Genomic DNA, 18,647 nt, shown 5'->3' with positions numbered 1-18,647 from the left:
ACTAACGAAGGAAACCTCTAACTGAAACTTCGAAATAAAAAAATAAAAAAATAAAAAAATAAAAACTTAATCTTAATTAATGTATATATATTTATTTATTGGCCATCGCATTCTGATGCCCCTCAGTTCTATTTGACATGTAAACTCAATTTAAACCGGACCCATCTCCGGTTTATCCCCGTAAAGTTAATTTAAATCTGACTCCTCTTTTTGTAAAGTTGATGTATATTTGGCCTATCTTTTGGCGGCTCCATCCCCCAACCCACGGAATGAAACCCGAAACCTAAAGACAAGGTTTTCGGATCGGGTCGGTTCCCTTGGTCCACAACGGCGAGCTGGCTCACTCATATAAAAGGCGAAAGTGGTTCGCATGTTTGTTACAAGTTGAAAAAGCCCAGCAGCTCTCTGTAGGCTATAGGTAGGAGACGTTATATGGGAAATCCGTCTTCGTCATTCTTTCGTAAATCCCTACGTCAAGTTGTGTTTCCATTGGAGCGTCCTTACTGAAGTGGTATACAAGTTAATATAGCCAAGATTAACTTGATAATTTTGTAATGTTCTTATTTCAAGCTTATTTTTCTTTTTAATGTTGGGATGGAGTAAGTGCTACCTGTACTTCAAAAGAGAGCAACAATCTAGAGAAAACGTCATCAACAGTACTATATAATTTACAGTACGTTTTAATTAATTAGTAGATAAGTGAATATGCAAAGTCACTGCATTACAGGGGGGGGGGGGCAACCACTCTGATTAATGAGCCAAGAAATCGAACTGAGTGCTGCAATCTTCTTACACAAGGTTAGGGTTAGGTTAATCAGAATTTAGCATTCCCTCAATGAGGTAGTACTTGCAGCAGGCGAGAGCACTGGCAAAGGGACAAGATGACACCCGCAAGAACAAAACCGAGCTTTTAATGAATCAAACAATAACACTACAATCCTTTTTAAGTACAGATGATGTAACCAACAAGTTCCTCACCCAAGTATAGATGAAGTACAGAGATTAGATAAGTTGCAACGATATTAAAATCACAATGAAACTGCAATGCTTTTCTTCTAACAAAATTCACTACATTAAATTCATAGAACTTTCAGTCAACGTGTTTATATATTTCTTGCTATACAATGAAAATGGGGAGGATAGGTGTGGACCCTCCATCTCACCAACAATTTAACCCTTTGACTAGGATCTACAAAGAATGCTGCCTCACTAAATTTATTGTAAAAAAATGACCCAAAAAAAAAAACACTGCATCAATGGGGTAAGAGCATCATCATCTCCTTGCCCCTAACAGACTTAAGAACATTTTACAAATCTAAATGAAAAAAAAAAAGAATAATTTTACAACTAGATACCTGGATAAATATTGGAGAAAAATGGGATGGATTTACATCAATCGCATATATATCATCAACTACCTAGCGGTGGAATACAAAAAAGACGGCTCCTGGTTGGTGTCACAGCCTCACTCTTGTAAAAACTGGAAGGCTGGATTCTCAAGGAGCTGCTCTGCAGGTTTGACATCATTGAAGTCCTTTTCTTGCAGAGAATCAGAAAGGTCATCAACCGAGAAAGGAATGCTGCAGCAGGAGGGCATCAAACATTCATTATATTGAATATCTTCTCGAGAAAATTGCCAATACATGTATATTAATTCCTTACCTGGAGTTGTCATCCAACAAAAATGAATTGCTAGCAGCATCATTGGAGTTTTCTGTCATCAGTATTCTCATGCTAGCAATTACCTGCCAGAATAATATAAGAATTCTGCATCTTTCAATACGCAGTACAGAAAGGAACAATGTATGCAGGTTCAACAGGACATGACTTCACAGAGCAGCATGTAAACTAGACCCATAAAAAAAATACGGAACAGCAAACAAACCTCTATAGTAAGGATAGAAGTAGAAGAAAATCAAGGTATTCCTCAATAGCGAAAACCAAATCAATAGAACAGAAATGTGATTTCTTTTTAAAGAACAGAAGTTTTTATGTAGCAGCACTTACTAGGAAAAAATGTAAAAGATGCAAAGGATCCACCAAAACATTGCCTCAAAGCAACTAGCTATATAAGAGCTTATGACTAACTCTAGTGTTGATCATGAATGACACATGTTTTTTCAACACATAATGATACGTAATTGTAGAAGTAAAAAAAACGACAGGAGCCTCACAAGCTAACATCTCACAGGTATGATGTGAACACTGGAACTTACATTTGTCGATACACTTCGAGTGCCATAATTGTCATCCCAATACTGAGTACATATTCTATAGAGCTGTTGCGCACTGAGGACCTGTAGATAGCAAAATGATACAGTTTCAGGGTTACATCTATAATGAGACACACACGCACACACAGAGAAAGAGAGAGAGAGAGAGAGAGAGAGAGAGAGAGAGAGAGATACCGGACAGAGGTCATTGGTGATATCATCATAAGATATTCTGGACTTCTGGTGTATTACCTGTAAAACAAATAGCACAGAAGCATCAAATAAACAAATACTCAAGCACAACTCTGTTGAATGCCACGACATTGAATAACTCCTATTTGTTAATCAATTCAACACTCAAAAACATGTTCAGGCTTCAGGCAAACAAAGCAAGGGTTAATACAACGATGCCCAGTACTTGCTAGAAGCCAACTGGAAGCAAACGCAATTTCATTTTTCAGATGAATCATAAAAATGCAATTTCATTCTACCACATTAAGTTCCCTTCTGAGAACACAGACATTGTCTATGGTAAATCTAATGCCACCACCAAATTCACAACGCGGAACAAGAATTCTTTATCAAGTATAATTAACTCATCAACCGACAGTAGTTTCAAATGTAACAACCAGCAGAGAGTATCAAAACCGAATTTCATTTTTATAAACATGCTCCACGTAATCTGGTAATTGACAATATCTACTAGAACACTATTTTTTAGGCAAATTGACAAGCAGTTAGATTGAAGCACAAGAACTAGTAAAATCACGCCTCAAGCCAACAAGGATAAGTTTGATAGTAAACTGGTCAAATTTTCCCCCATGAGTCTGAAGACACAACAATTACCATAACCCACAAATACGAAGATACATGAATGTTAACACCTGGCAGGAAATAGTTTCTCCACCATGTGGATACACCAACAAGCATCATTATTGATTTCAAGTCAGTTATCTGTTATCTGTTATGCAAAGATGGTTCCAAAAACTAAGTAGAAGGGTTAAGATGACTAATTAGCCTTCAACCAAATAATCTTCAAAACTAAAGACTGAAATAATCGTACAAGACATTTAATATAAAACCTAACCAGTAATTGCCTGCTACATACAAAGATTTTTTACATACCAAAAATCCAACAGCTTGTCTTATGTTTTTAAGTTCATCCCAAGATGAGCCAGCATACTGCAAGATACAATGCCAGATTTAGTAAATGGATGTATCAGTGTAACAATAGAACTTGTCAACAATGAGGGTCTAAACATGAGATATGAGATCATTTCTTGTTCTCTAATTGTCAAAGAGAATGTACCTCTTCTTTTGCTCGAGCACACCATAGCTCTAATTCAGCCAGGCCAGCCTTAACATACTCCCCATTGGTGAAGCTACAACACTCACGACGTAGGAGAAGACTGGTACAGTATACAAGGAAAGGGACACTGATATAAGCTGTTATTCAAAAGGGATTAGAAAGAGGCATCGGTGTTGAATAGCAGCTTTACCTATTAAAAAGTTGCATATTGATATATGAGAAAACCTGAGTAAAGATCTTCTGGACAAGAATCGAAGGAACCTGAAAAAAATCAGTCGTTAGTGTTTTCCGCCACATTTAGTGAGCTGTCAATGAAAGTTAAACAAGAAAAGAGATACTCACAAAATTCTCCTGCAATGTTTTCAAAAGAGTATCGAGGGTTTCATTAATATTTTGCCAGTGACTGTTTACAGAATTATTACCAAAGGATCGTCCAGACGATCTAGCCCGTGTTGTTCTTGGGGCCTGAAGTCACACATGTAAAACAGACATTAATATAGACAACTAATTCTAAGAGTTTGTGTGGTCAATATCTTCATTCAGTAGTAAGAATCTAACTTCCAGTACAAAATGATGATTAAAGTGCGAAGAGGAGCAAGCTACATCAGAAGTATCCATGCAACTCAACGGCAAGGCAAATTCATTTAGAAGCAAGAAACACTCAAGTACAACAATCTTGGGTACTATTTCAAGCTGTAAGTTATCCCAGGTTTTTGAACTAATATCAACACAAACTTGAATTAGCATTTACCATGTATCACCCATTTCCTTCTCTTTGTATTAAGGGTCCAGCATTGAACTTACTCTGCTACAGTCCGAAATATAAAGAAATCTGAAATTTCAAGATTCTGCAAGCATATGTAGAGAAAAATAAAAGAAAAAGAAAAATTCCAAGAATCATTGTCACCCTCGGAACCAAACAACTAGCCTATCTTACTCCGCTGTGAGGCGTTCACTTCAGGGTACCTACAAATGACTTCTCGAGCACAAATACACTGCTTCAGCTTGACACTGTCATTTTTCCTAATTTCTTGTTTTCTTGAGTCCTTGCTACTAGGAGAGTTTTTCTATTTTTTATCTTTTCCCATGATTTCTCTTTTATTAGCAACAAATAATAATAGTAAGAGTAACAATAGAAACAATAATAATTATTAGTCGTAGTAGTACTAAAAACCATAAAAAAAATCAACACCTAAGTTCAATGGCTTTAAAGAAACAAGAACCATCCAACGTGCAACTTATTCTTCACAAAGATAAGTGTTAAAGAATAGTCCCACATGGATTAATGAGTACAAAGATCTTGAGTTTATTAGTTGGAAAAGAAGTTTCCTAAGTTGGCTAGTCATTTTGGGATAGGGCCTTGGACCCAATTTAACATGGTATCAAAGCAAGTACTCATATGTTGGCCTGCACCTAAAAACTATCTACTTGTAGAGCTACAAAAGAGGGCCTACACCTAAACTATCCACTTGTAGAGCCATAAAAGAAGGCCTACACCTAAACTGCCTACTCCTAAATTATCCACTTGTAGAGGGTCTACACGTGAGGGAGAGTGTTAACGAATAGTCCCACATGGATTAGTGAGTATTAAGATCTTGAGTTTATTAGTTGGGAAAGAGGTTTCCTAAGTTGGCTAGTCATTTTGGGATAGGGCCTTGGACCCAATTTAACAATAAGCATTAAAAACAAAGGAAAAAATTACCAATCAGTAAATAAACTATAATCCTACCTGGATACAATGATTTAGTGATGCTTGCAAGTCCTTCTTCAAGTTGTCACGAGTAATTCCATAAATCTTCTCCACATATGCTGTAAGCTGCTGCTTGAAAAGCAGAGCTGGGTATTTCGCTTCAACTTGGCGTACAACATCAAGTCCACCAAAATTCACAGAAGAAGAACGGAATCCCTGAGAAAAAAGCATTACAGCAAAACATAGTTAACTAAAATTATAAGCATTTAAACTTTCAAGCATTTCCTATCCTTGACATCATAACCCTAAAAAGAATATCAAACTCAACATATAACACAAAAAGGGAATAAGCCTACTTGAGTCATCCGTCCAAATAGAGATGTTGGAGGAGGAGGTTTCCTGCAGGGACTTGATCCAATTCCTCCAGCTGCTTTTAAACTCCTTTGAAGTAAGAAAAGTAAAGAAGATGTATTTGATAGCCAGTATGCCATATGGTCATTGTCATCCTGATTCTGCATAAAGGGATGAAGCTTTACTCCAAACACTGAAATGGTCGAGTTTCAATAGTATCAAACTCTATAAGAAAACGTCCAGTTACCTCTATTGCAGAACCAATCATCTGAATAAGACGATCAAAAACACTAGTTCTTTCAGCCTCAAAAGATTTCCAATGGAGAAGACACTTATAAATGGTGAGTGCCGCAACTGGCTTTCCATGACTAAACCCAAGATTTTGCATCACACATTTTATGAGAGAATCAACACTTTCCTGCAAGAGAAAGAATCTCCACATTAGCTGGCAAAATTTAGGACAAATTGGAAAAGATCATCATGCATCCCATGACCAACTGTTTTTCATTGAATTCTTTGTCCATTCAAATAAAATTAAAGGACATACATGTTGCCTCTCAACAAGAGATCTCCTCAATTTGCCCTCGGATTCAGCATCACTCTTCCTTGCAGATTGTGGTTCCTGGAGACAGTATAAGGATTCAGAGGGGATAATAACAATTAACAGATGCAAGTAAAGATGAATGCACCCATTGACTTACACTTTTGTCTTTATGCTCTTCAACCTCATGGTAACCATTTTCTAGAGTCTGCCAATGGAAAACAGAAAGACATGGAAATAAACAACTAAAAGCAAATTAAGAACAACAGGCAAACCATCAAGAAGTACAAATACCTTAGCATTGACAATAGATAAATGCTCTGACATGGGTTTTACAGGTGAATTTAACACTTGTTGGCGGAGGATTTGATCTTCAGTTTCCAAGTCAGACAGTTTTTCTTCAAGTCTGACAAACAATAAATGAATGAGTTTTCACCGCCAAGAAAGCAAGGGTTTTGTCCATGATAAATTAACAAGAGCATCAACAGATGATGTGGTTTATTTGAGCCGAGAGAGCCAGATTCTTCGTTAAATCAAAACAAAATCTATTCATAGTTTACAGAAAAAAAAAATGAGAACCTCTGCATTGCAGTCTTCAACTGAATTATCTTATTCTCAGCATCCTCAGCTTGCTTCAGTCTTTCTTCACTGATCCTCTGTGTCTCCTCAAATTTCTTCTCCGTTTCATCAATCTTTTGTTCCAGTGAACTCACCATAGCCTGTAACAGATTGCGTTGAGAAAAAAAACCATAAACACACAGAAGAATGTAGCATACAAAGACTATATTTAAGCTAGTCTACACTTTTCAACCGAATATAGCCAAGTGGGTATTCTCACCTTGAGTTTTTCATTTTCAGAAGTAAGCTTTTCCAGCATTGCAGTATCAACAACTGGGACCTCCTGTATAACGGGAACTATTTCTGCAGCCTGTTTGGCAGCCTCTCGTTCCTTTATCATCAAAGTGTTAGTTTCTTTGAACTGTAGTTGCATCTCTTGCAAAGCAGATTGCAGTTTAGCATTTTCGTGGGTTTTGGCTTCCTCCATATCGGCCTGTAAAGACAAAAAAGATGCAGCAAACTGGGAATTGAGATAGAATAACAGTAATAACTGAATATTGCAAATAAAAGAAAAATAGCCGAGTAACACCAATTACTGGATGTTGCAAATAAAAGAAAAGTAGCCAAATAACACCAATTACTGGACATAGAAAGCAAAAGAAAAGTAGCCTCAGTTCTGTGGAGAAAGGTAGGTACTACAAAAAAAAAATCCCAACTAGCAATATGCAAGCTAGGAGCTTCAGATATCCAATAAAGAAACTTAGACTGCTTGACACACTCATCAGAACTTACATTTTAATATGCTTTACAAGTATATTCTCTTAAATAATAGACAAGAACTTTCAGAATTTTCTCAAACTTCAGAAAGAAGCTTACCTTCATCCGCTTCTCCAGCTGAAGTCGCCATGTAAGTTCCTCAACCTGCTTCTCCAATTTATTTTTAGCAGCTTGGAGAGCACCTGTTTCTCGAGCTGCCTGCAAGCATGGTCAGGTATGATGTTATGCTTGAAGCACAAAATAACCTATGATTTATTTTAAAATTGGTAAGGGGATGAATTCATTGACCAAAAAACAGTTTGATTTATGAGATATGGGTTTAAGGTCTCCAAAATAATTTTTTTAAAAAAGGCCTCCCAAATAATGAACTAAAAATAAAATGTGAAATGCTGAAAACATGCAGAACTTGCTAAGTGCTGCCAAAAGGATCCGGAAAACACCAACATTAGAGTGGGGTTGCATGAGTTCTCTAACCAATCAATGATGTATATTGCCTCTTCTTGAGAATCAGATCCAACACTAAGGTACCCTGCTTAGCCTTTAGTAATGCCAAGAGGAGGAATGGGGTGGCGGTGGTTCCTTTATGAGATCTTGGCACCAAGTCTAATAGGGTGCAAGGGATGCATTGAGCATGTTACGACCAGGATTTTGGAACCGACTTGGACACTTAGAAAATTAACTCAGATCGCCGGAGCAAGTCAGTCAGATCAGGGTTTGCCTAGAATAGGTGGTGCAAGTCTAAACCCACGAACTTGACCAGCCCGTTCTCAAATCCAAGTCAACCCAGCCAAATTGAAGGTTGATTCGCTGGGTCAGAACACCATGCTATTAAGCCCAACATAAAAATAAATAAATAAATATATATAAAAATAAAAATGATCTTACCGTCTTAAGTTTGCGCAGCTCTTTTCTTGCTATTCTTCCTCTCCATGCACATTGTGTGGTAATTGCAGCTTTCTTTAACTTCATATAGTGTAAATGAGCCAAGTATTGGCGGCACGAGCTCTGGCATAACAAATTAGAGTACTCATTGAAGTGTATTTAAAAAATAACCTAACATTAGCAAACCATCTCAAATACTTCTAGAAAATGTTGGTTTCTCATTGTCATCCAGAAAATAGCGAACTTAATCCATAAACCAGCTCTACCTGGATAATAGTTGCAGCTCTAGTTTGACGCCTGGACTTCAACTCATTACGAGCAGCCATCCCACGCAAACCAGATTGAATTGTAATAGCAGAAGAAAGCAATTGGTTGTAAGCTTTCCTTGCAAGATGCATACGCAGGTCTTTTTGGATCCTGAGACAGGCAGATTCTCTCCGCATGTCCTCATAAAGTTTACGTACAAGTTGTCCTGAAATTAGAGATAATATGACAACATGTTCGAATAGAAGGAAGAAAGAAGAGAAAGTTCATATCCAACAGTACAAGAATCCCTAAAAATAAACTTTAAAATGTAAGATACCTCTGCATACAGCTTGAATCTGTATTGCAGATCTCCGCAACAAGACAAACATTTTGCGGGCCAAGTGGGAACGAACTTTTCTTTGGATGATGGCAACTGATCTTCCCAAAACTTCACTCCTTCGGCCATCTAATTCGGCCATCTGACCAGCCCGAAGAAACACCTTTGTTTTACCTATCTGCAAATTCAAGTCTAATGATCAGAAAACTCAACTGAATTTAACTTTGGTATGATACAGTACTCCCTACAAATCGGCTCTGACACCATCCAAGCAGTTACCTGATAGCCTTTAAGATCAGTCTTCTCTAGTAACTTTCTAGAAGCAGTGACCTCATCACAGCTGATATTGAGAAGAATAAAAAATAGATTAAAAAAATTTAAAAATAGTCAAATGGTATCTAGGTAGCTGTTATAAATGTTGAAAACAAACATCACCCAGCTACCTTCCATCCAAAACTTCAGGAGCAAGGATCCCAAAACGGTCAACAAATTCAACAAATGTGCGTCTTGTTGGATAGCCTGCACAGCTTATTCGTATTGCCTCCATGACACCCTATTGTTAAACAAACAGAAAGTTACGACCAGTAGCACTACCACCAACAAGCCAAGCAGCAATACCAACACGCACTCATGAATCAAATAAATGAGAACCCACTTACCCCACATCGGAGCTGCTGTAGAACATTATAATTTTCAAAAATCGCTGGCTTCAAAAGATTATTAGGTTTTACACAGCGAATGTAGTGTGGCTCGGTGGAACTCAGAGTCTCTAACAGAGCTTGCAGTTGTTGCTGCATGGGCACAAGAAATGGTTTAATGGTGTAAAGTTGAGTGACATATATGAGCTGACTGGAAAACAACAGTAACTGACCTTAAAACTTGTGCCTATTGATGCAAATTTAGTTGCTTTCGCTGCATCCTCCAAAGGTGGAAACAGACTAGACACAAAGGAACACCTTGAAGCACTCAAGAGTGCTTGGTGCTCAGCAACAACATAGTCTTTGTTCTTGTCCAGGAATAATTCTGTTTGGTAAGTAACCTGCAAAATATTTTCTATTTTAAAGTGAGAATGCATTCTATATTTTGACACAGAAATTTTGCATAGTAAGAGGTGCAGCTCTGGATAGAGAGACTTACATCTCCAGCATAATGACAAATAGTGAAGTCAGTGCGTGCCAATTTTGGCTTGCTAAAGCGCCTATGGTTCTTAAAAGTCTGGTATAGCTTTTGGGCAAATGTTTCATGCGTTGAACGTGGAAACATACTACAAATACAGAGAATACAAATCAATATTTTAGCAAAAACTTAATGAAAAAGAAAAGCATCTTTTGATGAGTTCTATATCGCAAAGTTGAACTACCAAGCTTCATCCAGAAGTGCAATTACTCCACCAGGCTTCTGAAGGCAATAAAAGAAACCATCAGAAAAGAACACACACACACACAACACATGTTTATATGTTTAGCAACATACACACACACACACACACACACACACACACACATGTTTATATGTTTAGCAACACACACACGCACACGTTTATATGTTTAGCAATGAAAACAGCTTCACATGCTAGTATTGCTGTACTTAACAAGTGTTTACGAAATCATCCAAACTCTTAACATGTTACATTGAACAGCTACTTCTTCATGAAAGAAAAAATCAATTGCATACTCAACTACTATTCCAAGCACAGACAAGATAAAAGGACCGCACCTTTTCAATGAGATCTAAAATATCTTGGTTATCAACAAAGTCGATATAGCTCCAATCAATTTCCTCCTTTGTATATTCTTCTTGCTCCATTTTAAAAACATGCTGTTCATGTAAAAGATAAGTATGTATCACTGTACTCATAAGTTCCATTACAACATCACAGGACTTCATCAAGAAACAAAAAGGAATTCAGGAAAACCTGATTGAAATGCTGCTGAAGTTTCTCATTGGTCAGGTTGATGCAAAACTGCTCAAAACTGCACGGAACCAAACCACAAATGGAATGAAGCTGAGAGCAAGTCCATTGTCTAAAACATATCAGAAAAACTACCACAGTTGATACCAAAAAATAGTGTCCAAAAAATGCTCAAAAATGTATAGTAGGGAAAATACACTTCTTCAATGTTCTGCAAGATTTGCAAGGAAAAAGAACATTAGGTACAACAAATCCAGAGAACCAAATATAGCAAACTGTTTGGCTGATTCCTGAAACTCCAGCTACAAGTATGAATATGACTTCTACAGAAGATAGGCCTCCTTAGAAAAGTCTTAACAAGATTGATTTCCCAAAAGTCTCTATGACGATTCTGTGCTTCAAAGAAGGTACGAGCATATCCTGGAAGTCGGAACAACGTCCAGACACCAGCCAACTCTCTAGCAGAGAAATAGCATGATTGTTTGTGTTTACTCATGCTTCAAAGCATCTCTTTGAAGTTGGAACAATGTCCAGACATATTACACTATATTTTTCCAAAATTACTTTTTTTTTTTGTTTTGAAAATAATGAACTTTGATTAAGCCAAGAAACAGATACAAGCAAACAAGGGGAGATCCCCAAACAATACACAAATATTTACCAATATGCTATATATTCTAGCCATGTAACGTAGCAATGCTTATATGAAATAATTACATTAATGCTCCAAAAACTTGGTTTAACTTATAAACTATTTGAGATTTCTAGAAACAGCTAACTAAGATTTTAAGTCCATCAGATTAACAGAAAAATCATGTTCTTGCAACAAAAAGGTATATGTCCTTTTACTATGGGTAAAGTACTCTTCCCGTTGAATAAAAGCACAGGGTTTCCATGCAGTTTGGGTAAGAACTTGACCTCATGAAATGATGAACACAAAAAGCATACCAGTTAAGCACCTGTTTGTCTTGAAACTCTCAAAACCATAAATATCCAGCACTCCTATTAAGACTTTTGAATTAGGATCTTGACCAATTGAAGAGTTGATTTTGTTCACAAGCCTGCAACAAGGTTGAGGAAAGGAGCAGCTCAGTCAAAGGCAAGAGGAGCAGATGCAAAATGTATTAAAAAAAATGTAAGAGAGAATAAATATCCCTGATAATAATATCTCAAAGAAAAACATTTTAAAAAAAAAAATCTCGGAGGAATCGCTTAACATACCAATTCTTTTTTGAATAATTGGAGATTTTATCATACAATAAAAATAGAGCGGAAGAACCCCAAGATAATCGTACCAATCAAATAATCGTGAATATACAATTTTTGCCAAAGCATCTCTACTTAAAGTTGCAGCTTCTGGGTCAAGATTTTTTGTAATGCTCTCATCACGTGTAACAATCACATGTTTGCACAAGGAATCTTCTAGAGCCTTCTCATCACACCTGTACAAAGTTTAAAGGAACTGGAATTTGCTCATTTGAACATAAAAAATGCACTGGAAGAGGACAAAACATTAAATAAAGTGAACATTTACATGAAAAGCTCAGCGGCTGTCTTAAGATGGAAACGGGACTTTCCATCTTTAGGCTCTGAAGAATCTGTTTCCGCTCCTTTTCCAAATTCAACATTTCCTAAGTGGAGAATAGCAGCCACAACTCGAAAAATTCCATCCTGACCAAACAGGGCAAACAGAGCGTGTGAGTGTGCTAATCTTGCTTGAAAACTGCAAAAAGTGGCAACTTTCTTTGTGTTAAACAAAAATTGTACCTGTTCGTTATAATTGATTCCTACAACTTCCATTGCCTTCCTGGTTGCTTGATATTCTTTAGCATCATCTATCTCATCAAGTTCATAGCAATTTGACTGATTTAGATAATGAAAAGTTTGTGGATTGCCCAATTTGTATCTCTCAATGTCCTGTCAGCAGTAAATAAATAAATGAGAAGCTTTTGTTGTAATTTTTCTAGTGAGAATAATCTCACATAGGTTAATGTCAGGAAAAGTCATTATTAGTTAGGGAAAACCACATAACTTAGCCATTTTGGGATAACATGGTATCAAAACAGGTGACTGTATGTGGGACTCGCCAAAGTTGACCGCATATATGTTAAGTTGTGCAGCCTAATCAATGCCCTACGCTGAGTCAATACCCGGTCCATAATATATTAATTGTTGTTTCATTAAGGGCAGTTTGGGAATTTTACTCTTGTATCACGCTTACCCTAGCTTCCTCTTTATATTTGGGGCGCCACTATTAGGGTTTTAATTATTCATCCGAGGAACATCAATTGGCGGCCGAGAGAGGTTAGGGAAAAACCACATGTAAGTGTGTGCGATTTCTCTTGTAAACTATTTCATCTTCATAGTGGATTACTGTAGTGGTAGAAGACAAGACATAGTCTCACATTGAGGTGAACCTGTATAAATCTTGTTTTTTTTCCATGCTTGTTTTTCCTTCGTCCGCGATTATTATTATTGCTCTCGTTAGTTTGGAATTAGGGCGTCTAATTCCTAACAACATAGATGCCACAAAGAGTCTCACACATGAGTGAGAGTGTTAAGAATAATCTCACAATGTTCAAGGTTAACAAAAACCTGTGTTTTTTAACTTGGGAAGAAGCCTCCTAAGTTTCAGCCAGTCATGTTGGGATGGACCTAGGCCTAACTTTGACAAATTTAAAAGCATCAATTGCTCGCTCTAGTTCATTTTAGTCAGGTGACTGAAAAAGTACCATAAAAATGGAAAAAAATCACTTGCTTCATATCCCAGCAGAACCTCTAAACCACAAACTAGTGTAATACAAATGCAGAAAAGAGGCAAGTCAGAAGAACCAACCTCTGGTGGTGCAGCACAAAGCATATAGAAACAGTGGTAATTTCTCTCTGGATCCGACACTTGACAAACACGGGATCTTTCCAGCAAGTAAGTTCTGATGGCAGCTCCAGATATCCTTCTACTCTGATCAAACTGAATCTCAACAAACTTTCCAAAACGGCTGCATATATTAAAAAAAGTTAAAAAACAGAACTTAAAGAAAAAAGGAGAGCAGAAAACATCTAAACATGAACTTCGAAAAACAATACACCTTGAGTTATTGTTTCTGACGGTTTTGGCATTTCCAAATGCTTCCAGAACTGGATTGGACTGCAATGTGAAAAATAAACAATTTAGAGTGGCACTGATAAAACTACTTAAACAGGAAGAATGGCATACATTTAAGAGAAATTTTGATAAAAAATGACCTCCAGGACTTGTTGCTCCACAGTTCGGCCCTCAGAAACTGCTCTTCCACCCATATAAGCCAGGTAGCGCATAAGCATTTTTGTGCTCTCTGTCTTACCTGCCCCACTTTCACCACTAACTAGAATTGATTGACTTATCCCTTCATTAATCATCAATCTGTAATGACAGGCATAAGTGTCTTTTCCTGGGTATCCAAAAGTATCAATCAATCTTGAATTATTTGCAATCAAGGGGTCAAAGCATACCTATATGCAGCATCTGCAATGGCAAATGGATGAGGATTCAGCTCGCCTAAAGCTGCTCCTTTGTACTGTTCCATCATGTGACTGTCATATAGATGAGGTAGTCTTCTAAAAGGATTCACCGCAATCAAAATATTTCCAGTGTATGTCTGAGATGCAGTTTTAGGTCCATCAGAAGATAAAATACTGAAACAATTATATTTTTTGGCAAGCCAAGAAGAGTAAATATGAGGTTCAACTGAAGACTTACGGTTTGTTTGTTTTTTATTAATGGCAGGGTTTACAGTTTATATGCAACCCAAAATGCATAAATAAATCTTTAAAAAAAATCCATATAAGAGCATTTAATACATAAAACATATATCATATACCTTCAGCGAGGCATATAAATCTATAAAAACTCACTAGGCAGGTCTCTTTGGATCAAAGGTAACCCCATAGTAATAGGCTGGTGTGCAAAGGAAATATAGCCACCTTGGAGGCATTGGCAGGCCTCCATGAGATCATGAACCTCATTTCTGATTCAAATTGTGTATGGACAAATTTACCTAGATCAGCAAAATCTTAGCAAAAGAAGGGGGTGTCCTTCCAATCCCATATTGTAAGGGGGGGGCCAACCTAAATTTTGTTTCCTGCTGTGCTGGAATAAAATTTAATCTTTCTCAAAACAAAAAAATATATCAGATACATCTAAATTACCAAATTCCCACTTACAGAATGCTGTAGAAGCACAAAATATCAATGGTGGGCGTATTGTCATTACGTCAGTTGTAATGTCCAATACGTCTTGGATTTTGAGGGAGAATGTCATGTAAAGCATAAGAAGTAGGTTATAACGGGTTACAGAAATGTTACAGACATTACATAACTTCTAATGTCTGATACATATTGTGTAGGGTTCCCATAATGCCCACACTGCATTAGGGTGTAAAAGCAAACTCCCAACGAATTATATTCACAAGGAAAAGACTTACATAAATTTCATTCATGTCATATCTAGATCTCAGATTCTGTAAAACTCCTGGCTCATGCAAATAAGCTAATTTTGTCATGTCATCCACTCCACAAGGTGGTGCCTCGGTATCTTTAGCATAAATTTTTGAAGCATGAGCAACAACCTGCAGGCAAACAATAACCATTTACCATGAATACCATAAGAGCTTCCTCCTAAGGAAAATGGAGACATAAAAACATTGCTAATGAATACAAATATAAAGCAGTAATGAATGACATACTTCAGACCATCAATACAGGACAAGAAATATAGAAAACAACATACTGTTTTCTCATTTGTGCACAGGATCCTGACATCTTCACCATTGACCTCCAAAACCTCTCCATCTATCCAGGCAATCTCTGAATCCTGCACCCAAACCTGAGCACCTACCACTATATTGAACTGAGTAGCCTGCATATTACACCATGCCAATGAAAGAAGTAAGATAAATAACAACTTTCACTCGAGTTAAGAATTTTAAAGTAGCTATAAGTTTTTAAGAACATAAAGAAGTTAAGAATAAAGGAGAACTACAGCGACCTACAAATATATCTTTTAACAGATACCAAGATAGTGAAGACAGATCTATAATTTGAGAAGCACATATTTAAAATTATAACAAGTTGAAGAGAGTAGATAAAGCAGTGACCAAGTTAAAATTGCCCAAGATTTCCAAGGCCCATCTAGGCAGAAATTGACCATCATAAGTTGATATAAACTCTTATTTTCCGCATGGACAACATTTCCCATAACATTTGTGCCTAAGAAGATCACCAGGATTTGATACATCTAAAACTGAACAAAACTATAAATTACTAGTAAGAATAATTAATTATTGATAGCTTTTATGGGCAGAGGCAAGAAAAAGGTCATATAGAGTCATGCCTAGTACATACATCTAATGATCCTAAAAATCATGCTGTTAGTCAAATTTGGGGACATAATATATTCATGATATGAGACTTATATAATGAGGCAGACATGCACAAGAAAAAGGAATAGAACACAATGGCAACTTCTAGAACCTAGATGGATCAATGGGGAGGAAGTTTCAGTCAACACACTGCTGTGAGAAAGCTCTGCTTCTGGCCAGGGAATGAAGCAGTGGCTTCCATTGGCATGTCAATCCAGAACAATGTGTTTAAGCACTGATATCTTGAATACTCCTAACAGGCTCTGACCTAGTCTCTACAGCATCAACCACACAAAAGGGAGCAAAGGAGAAAGTGAGAATCTTCTCATGCAATCCCAAGTTACACCTCTGCCAACAGCTAGCCTATGGTACCTCTTGGAATACTGCCAATATTCAATTTGATCAATCTACCAGGTGGAGGAGTCCTGCACCTGATTTCTTCTTTTTCTTTAACAGCATCCCCCATCATTTCAAGAAGAAAACAAAAGAAAGCTTAAGAGATGCATAAAATATTCGCTATGGGTGTTAACCTACTTCTCTACGCTACACAGCGAGTGAAGATTATCGCCATTAAGAGAAAGAATCAGAACGAGTAGTCAAAGAATTAGAAAAGGAAAAATGTCAATCACACAAAAAGGGTATGAAACATAGTTCAGGACTGGAAAGCTGCCAGCAGCATCCATAACAGCTAGGGAACAATTTATTAAATCAATTACTCGGATAATATCCAAGAATTTTGAAAGAAAAAAAAAGACTGAAATAAAAAAAATAAAAAAATAAAAAACTGAAAAATTCTTACACCATCAACGAGAACAAAGACAATGTTGAATCTATCTTCGTCAAGACAAAAAATAGAACTAAACCACTTAGCTCGACACGATCTATCTCATAGCTAGTTAAGAGTGTTCAACTAATATGAAAATGAGAAAGAGGGCCATTTTTTATATCCATGAACCAAATAGGTGCAAGTAGAAAAACACCCAATCAGTCTCCAACATACACTACGAGCAAATGACTAAATCGGATGAGTGACACTATAAAATCGGTTACATTGATTACAAAAAACTGAACCCACCCATCCTGAGAACAAAATTAAAAAAAAAAAAAAAAAAAAAAAAAGATGAGCCAAATTCGAACAAACCATACCATTTCGAATTAGATCCGATCAGAACTGCCGCCACAACGTGATTCTCCGTAAATCAACCGTTCGCCCCAAAGATCGCAACTCATAACCCCCGGCAATTCAGCCAGATGTGCCCTTCCCTGCTAAATTCGCCGGAGAGAATGAAGAGAGAAAGAGGCGACCAGGGGAACCTCCCTTTTTTTCTATTCTATATATTCTATACCTCCTAATCTTCTTGCAGAGTATAATGTACACCAGCTGGAGGGCTACCCCTCTCCCTTTTCCTTAAATTTTCTAATATTCCTTCTACGACTTGATTCTATCGATTTTCTACAGAATTAAGCCTCTTGCGCTGTTCAAATGGAAAATGTTGCAGAGTCACAGCTTTAATCCCCCACCAGTCCGATCGCCGGCCTGTGTGAAGACCAAAACCCTGCTGCAACCTTTTCCCCCTTTCCGCCTCCAGTTCAAAACGAAAAACACAGACGTAATTAATATTAAATGTCATTTTCCGTAAATGTCCTCAATACTTAAGACAATTTCCACCGGATGCCTCTTTCTATTCCAGAAATTTCCCGGCTGGTAGACTGTACGGCGACACTGCGTTCTCGTTTGTTGCCATTGATTCTACATTTACTACTAACACGATTTTTTTAGTTAATTTTAAGTCACTTTTAAACTCAAAACAAACTATTAATGTGAGATGCATGTGCTGCGCGCATCCGGTCCGGTCCCACAAACATGACCCCCCCAACAGGAGACCGGATGATGCATCATCATTACAAAGTCGTTCTAACTACGTCAATCGAGGCATAAATGATTCATATGTTGATGAGAATGACGATGTTTGATATCATTCATTTGGATGAGTGGACTGTGAATCCCGGCTTCTCCTGTGCTTCTTTCACTCATCTTTCTCACCAAAGTGGTGAATATGCTGACGAAGAGAACAGTAAAAGTGATAATTAGATCTTTGAATTACAGGCTACCCCTCCTCGAGAGGAGCCGAAACTGCAAGCAGATGCGCCGTTTCATTTTCCACCAGAAGGATTTGATACTAAAACCAAACAAGATGGTGAATCTGAAGGAGACGTCATTCGTGAAGGTGATTTTTTTTTTTTTTTGAGCCCTTGTTCCTTCACGCCTAAGCAATACGGCGCATCACCTGTTTGTTAAATAATCCCAACCTAATGTCCAGTACCATTTCATCCATTTTCGAGTTTTGCTTTTCAGTGGAGTGGATGGCAGTGGCACGGGCACCCAAGACAAATATTTTGGCTTGCAAATCTCATCCAGCTTCAATTGCAATCTC

At 37.3% G+C, this 18,647-nt stretch overlaps 1 protein-coding gene across 2 annotated transcripts; it reads right to left on the bottom strand.

The window, feature by feature from the left end:
* Positions 1-1,070: 1,070 nt before the first annotated feature.
* Positions 1,071-17,786, bottom strand: LOC137956151 (myosin-8-like). 2 transcript variants are annotated; one of them, XM_068803628.1, is made up of 39 exons: positions 17,359-17,786; positions 15,582-15,710; positions 15,277-15,420; positions 14,306-14,451; positions 14,060-14,216; positions 13,903-13,961; positions 13,653-13,812; positions 12,584-12,733; positions 12,351-12,487; positions 12,112-12,258; positions 11,776-11,877; positions 10,820-10,877; positions 10,621-10,722; positions 10,265-10,302; positions 10,042-10,168; positions 9,776-9,943; positions 9,564-9,695; positions 9,348-9,457; positions 9,184-9,244; positions 8,905-9,082; positions 8,588-8,793; positions 8,325-8,444; positions 7,539-7,637; positions 6,943-7,155; positions 6,684-6,823; positions 6,399-6,510; positions 6,265-6,312; positions 6,111-6,185; positions 5,811-5,981; positions 5,569-5,724; positions 5,252-5,428; positions 3,865-3,987; positions 3,713-3,783; positions 3,523-3,622; positions 3,339-3,395; positions 2,409-2,465; positions 2,217-2,297; positions 1,663-1,745; positions 1,071-1,580 (listed from the first exon to the last, which is right to left on the bottom strand). In XM_068803628.1, exons 1-39 carry the CDS (start codon positions 17,359-17,361, stop codon positions 1,466-1,468), a joined length of 4,512 nt encoding a protein of 1,503 aa, XP_068659729.1. In that variant the 5' UTR covers positions 17,362-17,786; the 3' UTR covers positions 1,071-1,465. The 2 variants fall into 2 exon arrangements, with proteins under 2 accessions (XP_068659729.1, XP_068659652.1); XM_068803551.1 differs by lacking the exon at positions 17,359-17,786 and having other exon boundaries at positions 15,582-15,716.
* Between the last annotated feature and the right edge of the window lie 861 nt (positions 17,787-18,647).

This window comes from Aristolochia californica, unplaced genomic scaffold (assembly GCF_029961685.1).
Source record: "Aristolochia californica isolate CCGP_79_NKW_82.1479 unplaced genomic scaffold, dmAriCali1.0.hap1 SCAF_1, whole genome shotgun sequence".
Lineage (NCBI taxonomy): Eukaryota > Viridiplantae > Streptophyta > Magnoliopsida > Piperales > Aristolochiaceae > Aristolochia > Aristolochia californica.
The sequence above is the reverse complement of the archived record's forward strand: the minus strand, read 5'-3'. Positions and strand labels throughout refer to the sequence as shown.

Bases quoted from the DNA above. Each gene is read 5' to 3' on its own strand.
- LOC137956151 (XM_068803551.1), bottom strand. From the start codon at position 15,716: ATGCAGGCTACTCAGTTCAATATAGTGGTAGGTGCTCAGGTTTGGGTG. The intron at 12,259-12,350 runs GTAAATGTTCAC...AACTTTGTACAG, and splicing joins ACAGCCGCTGAGCTTTTCAT to GTGTGATGAGAAGGCTCTAG. The intron at 6,313-6,398 runs GTATTTGTACTT...TTCCATTGGCAG, and splicing joins TATCTATTGTCAATGCTAAG to ACTCTAGAAAATGGTTACCA.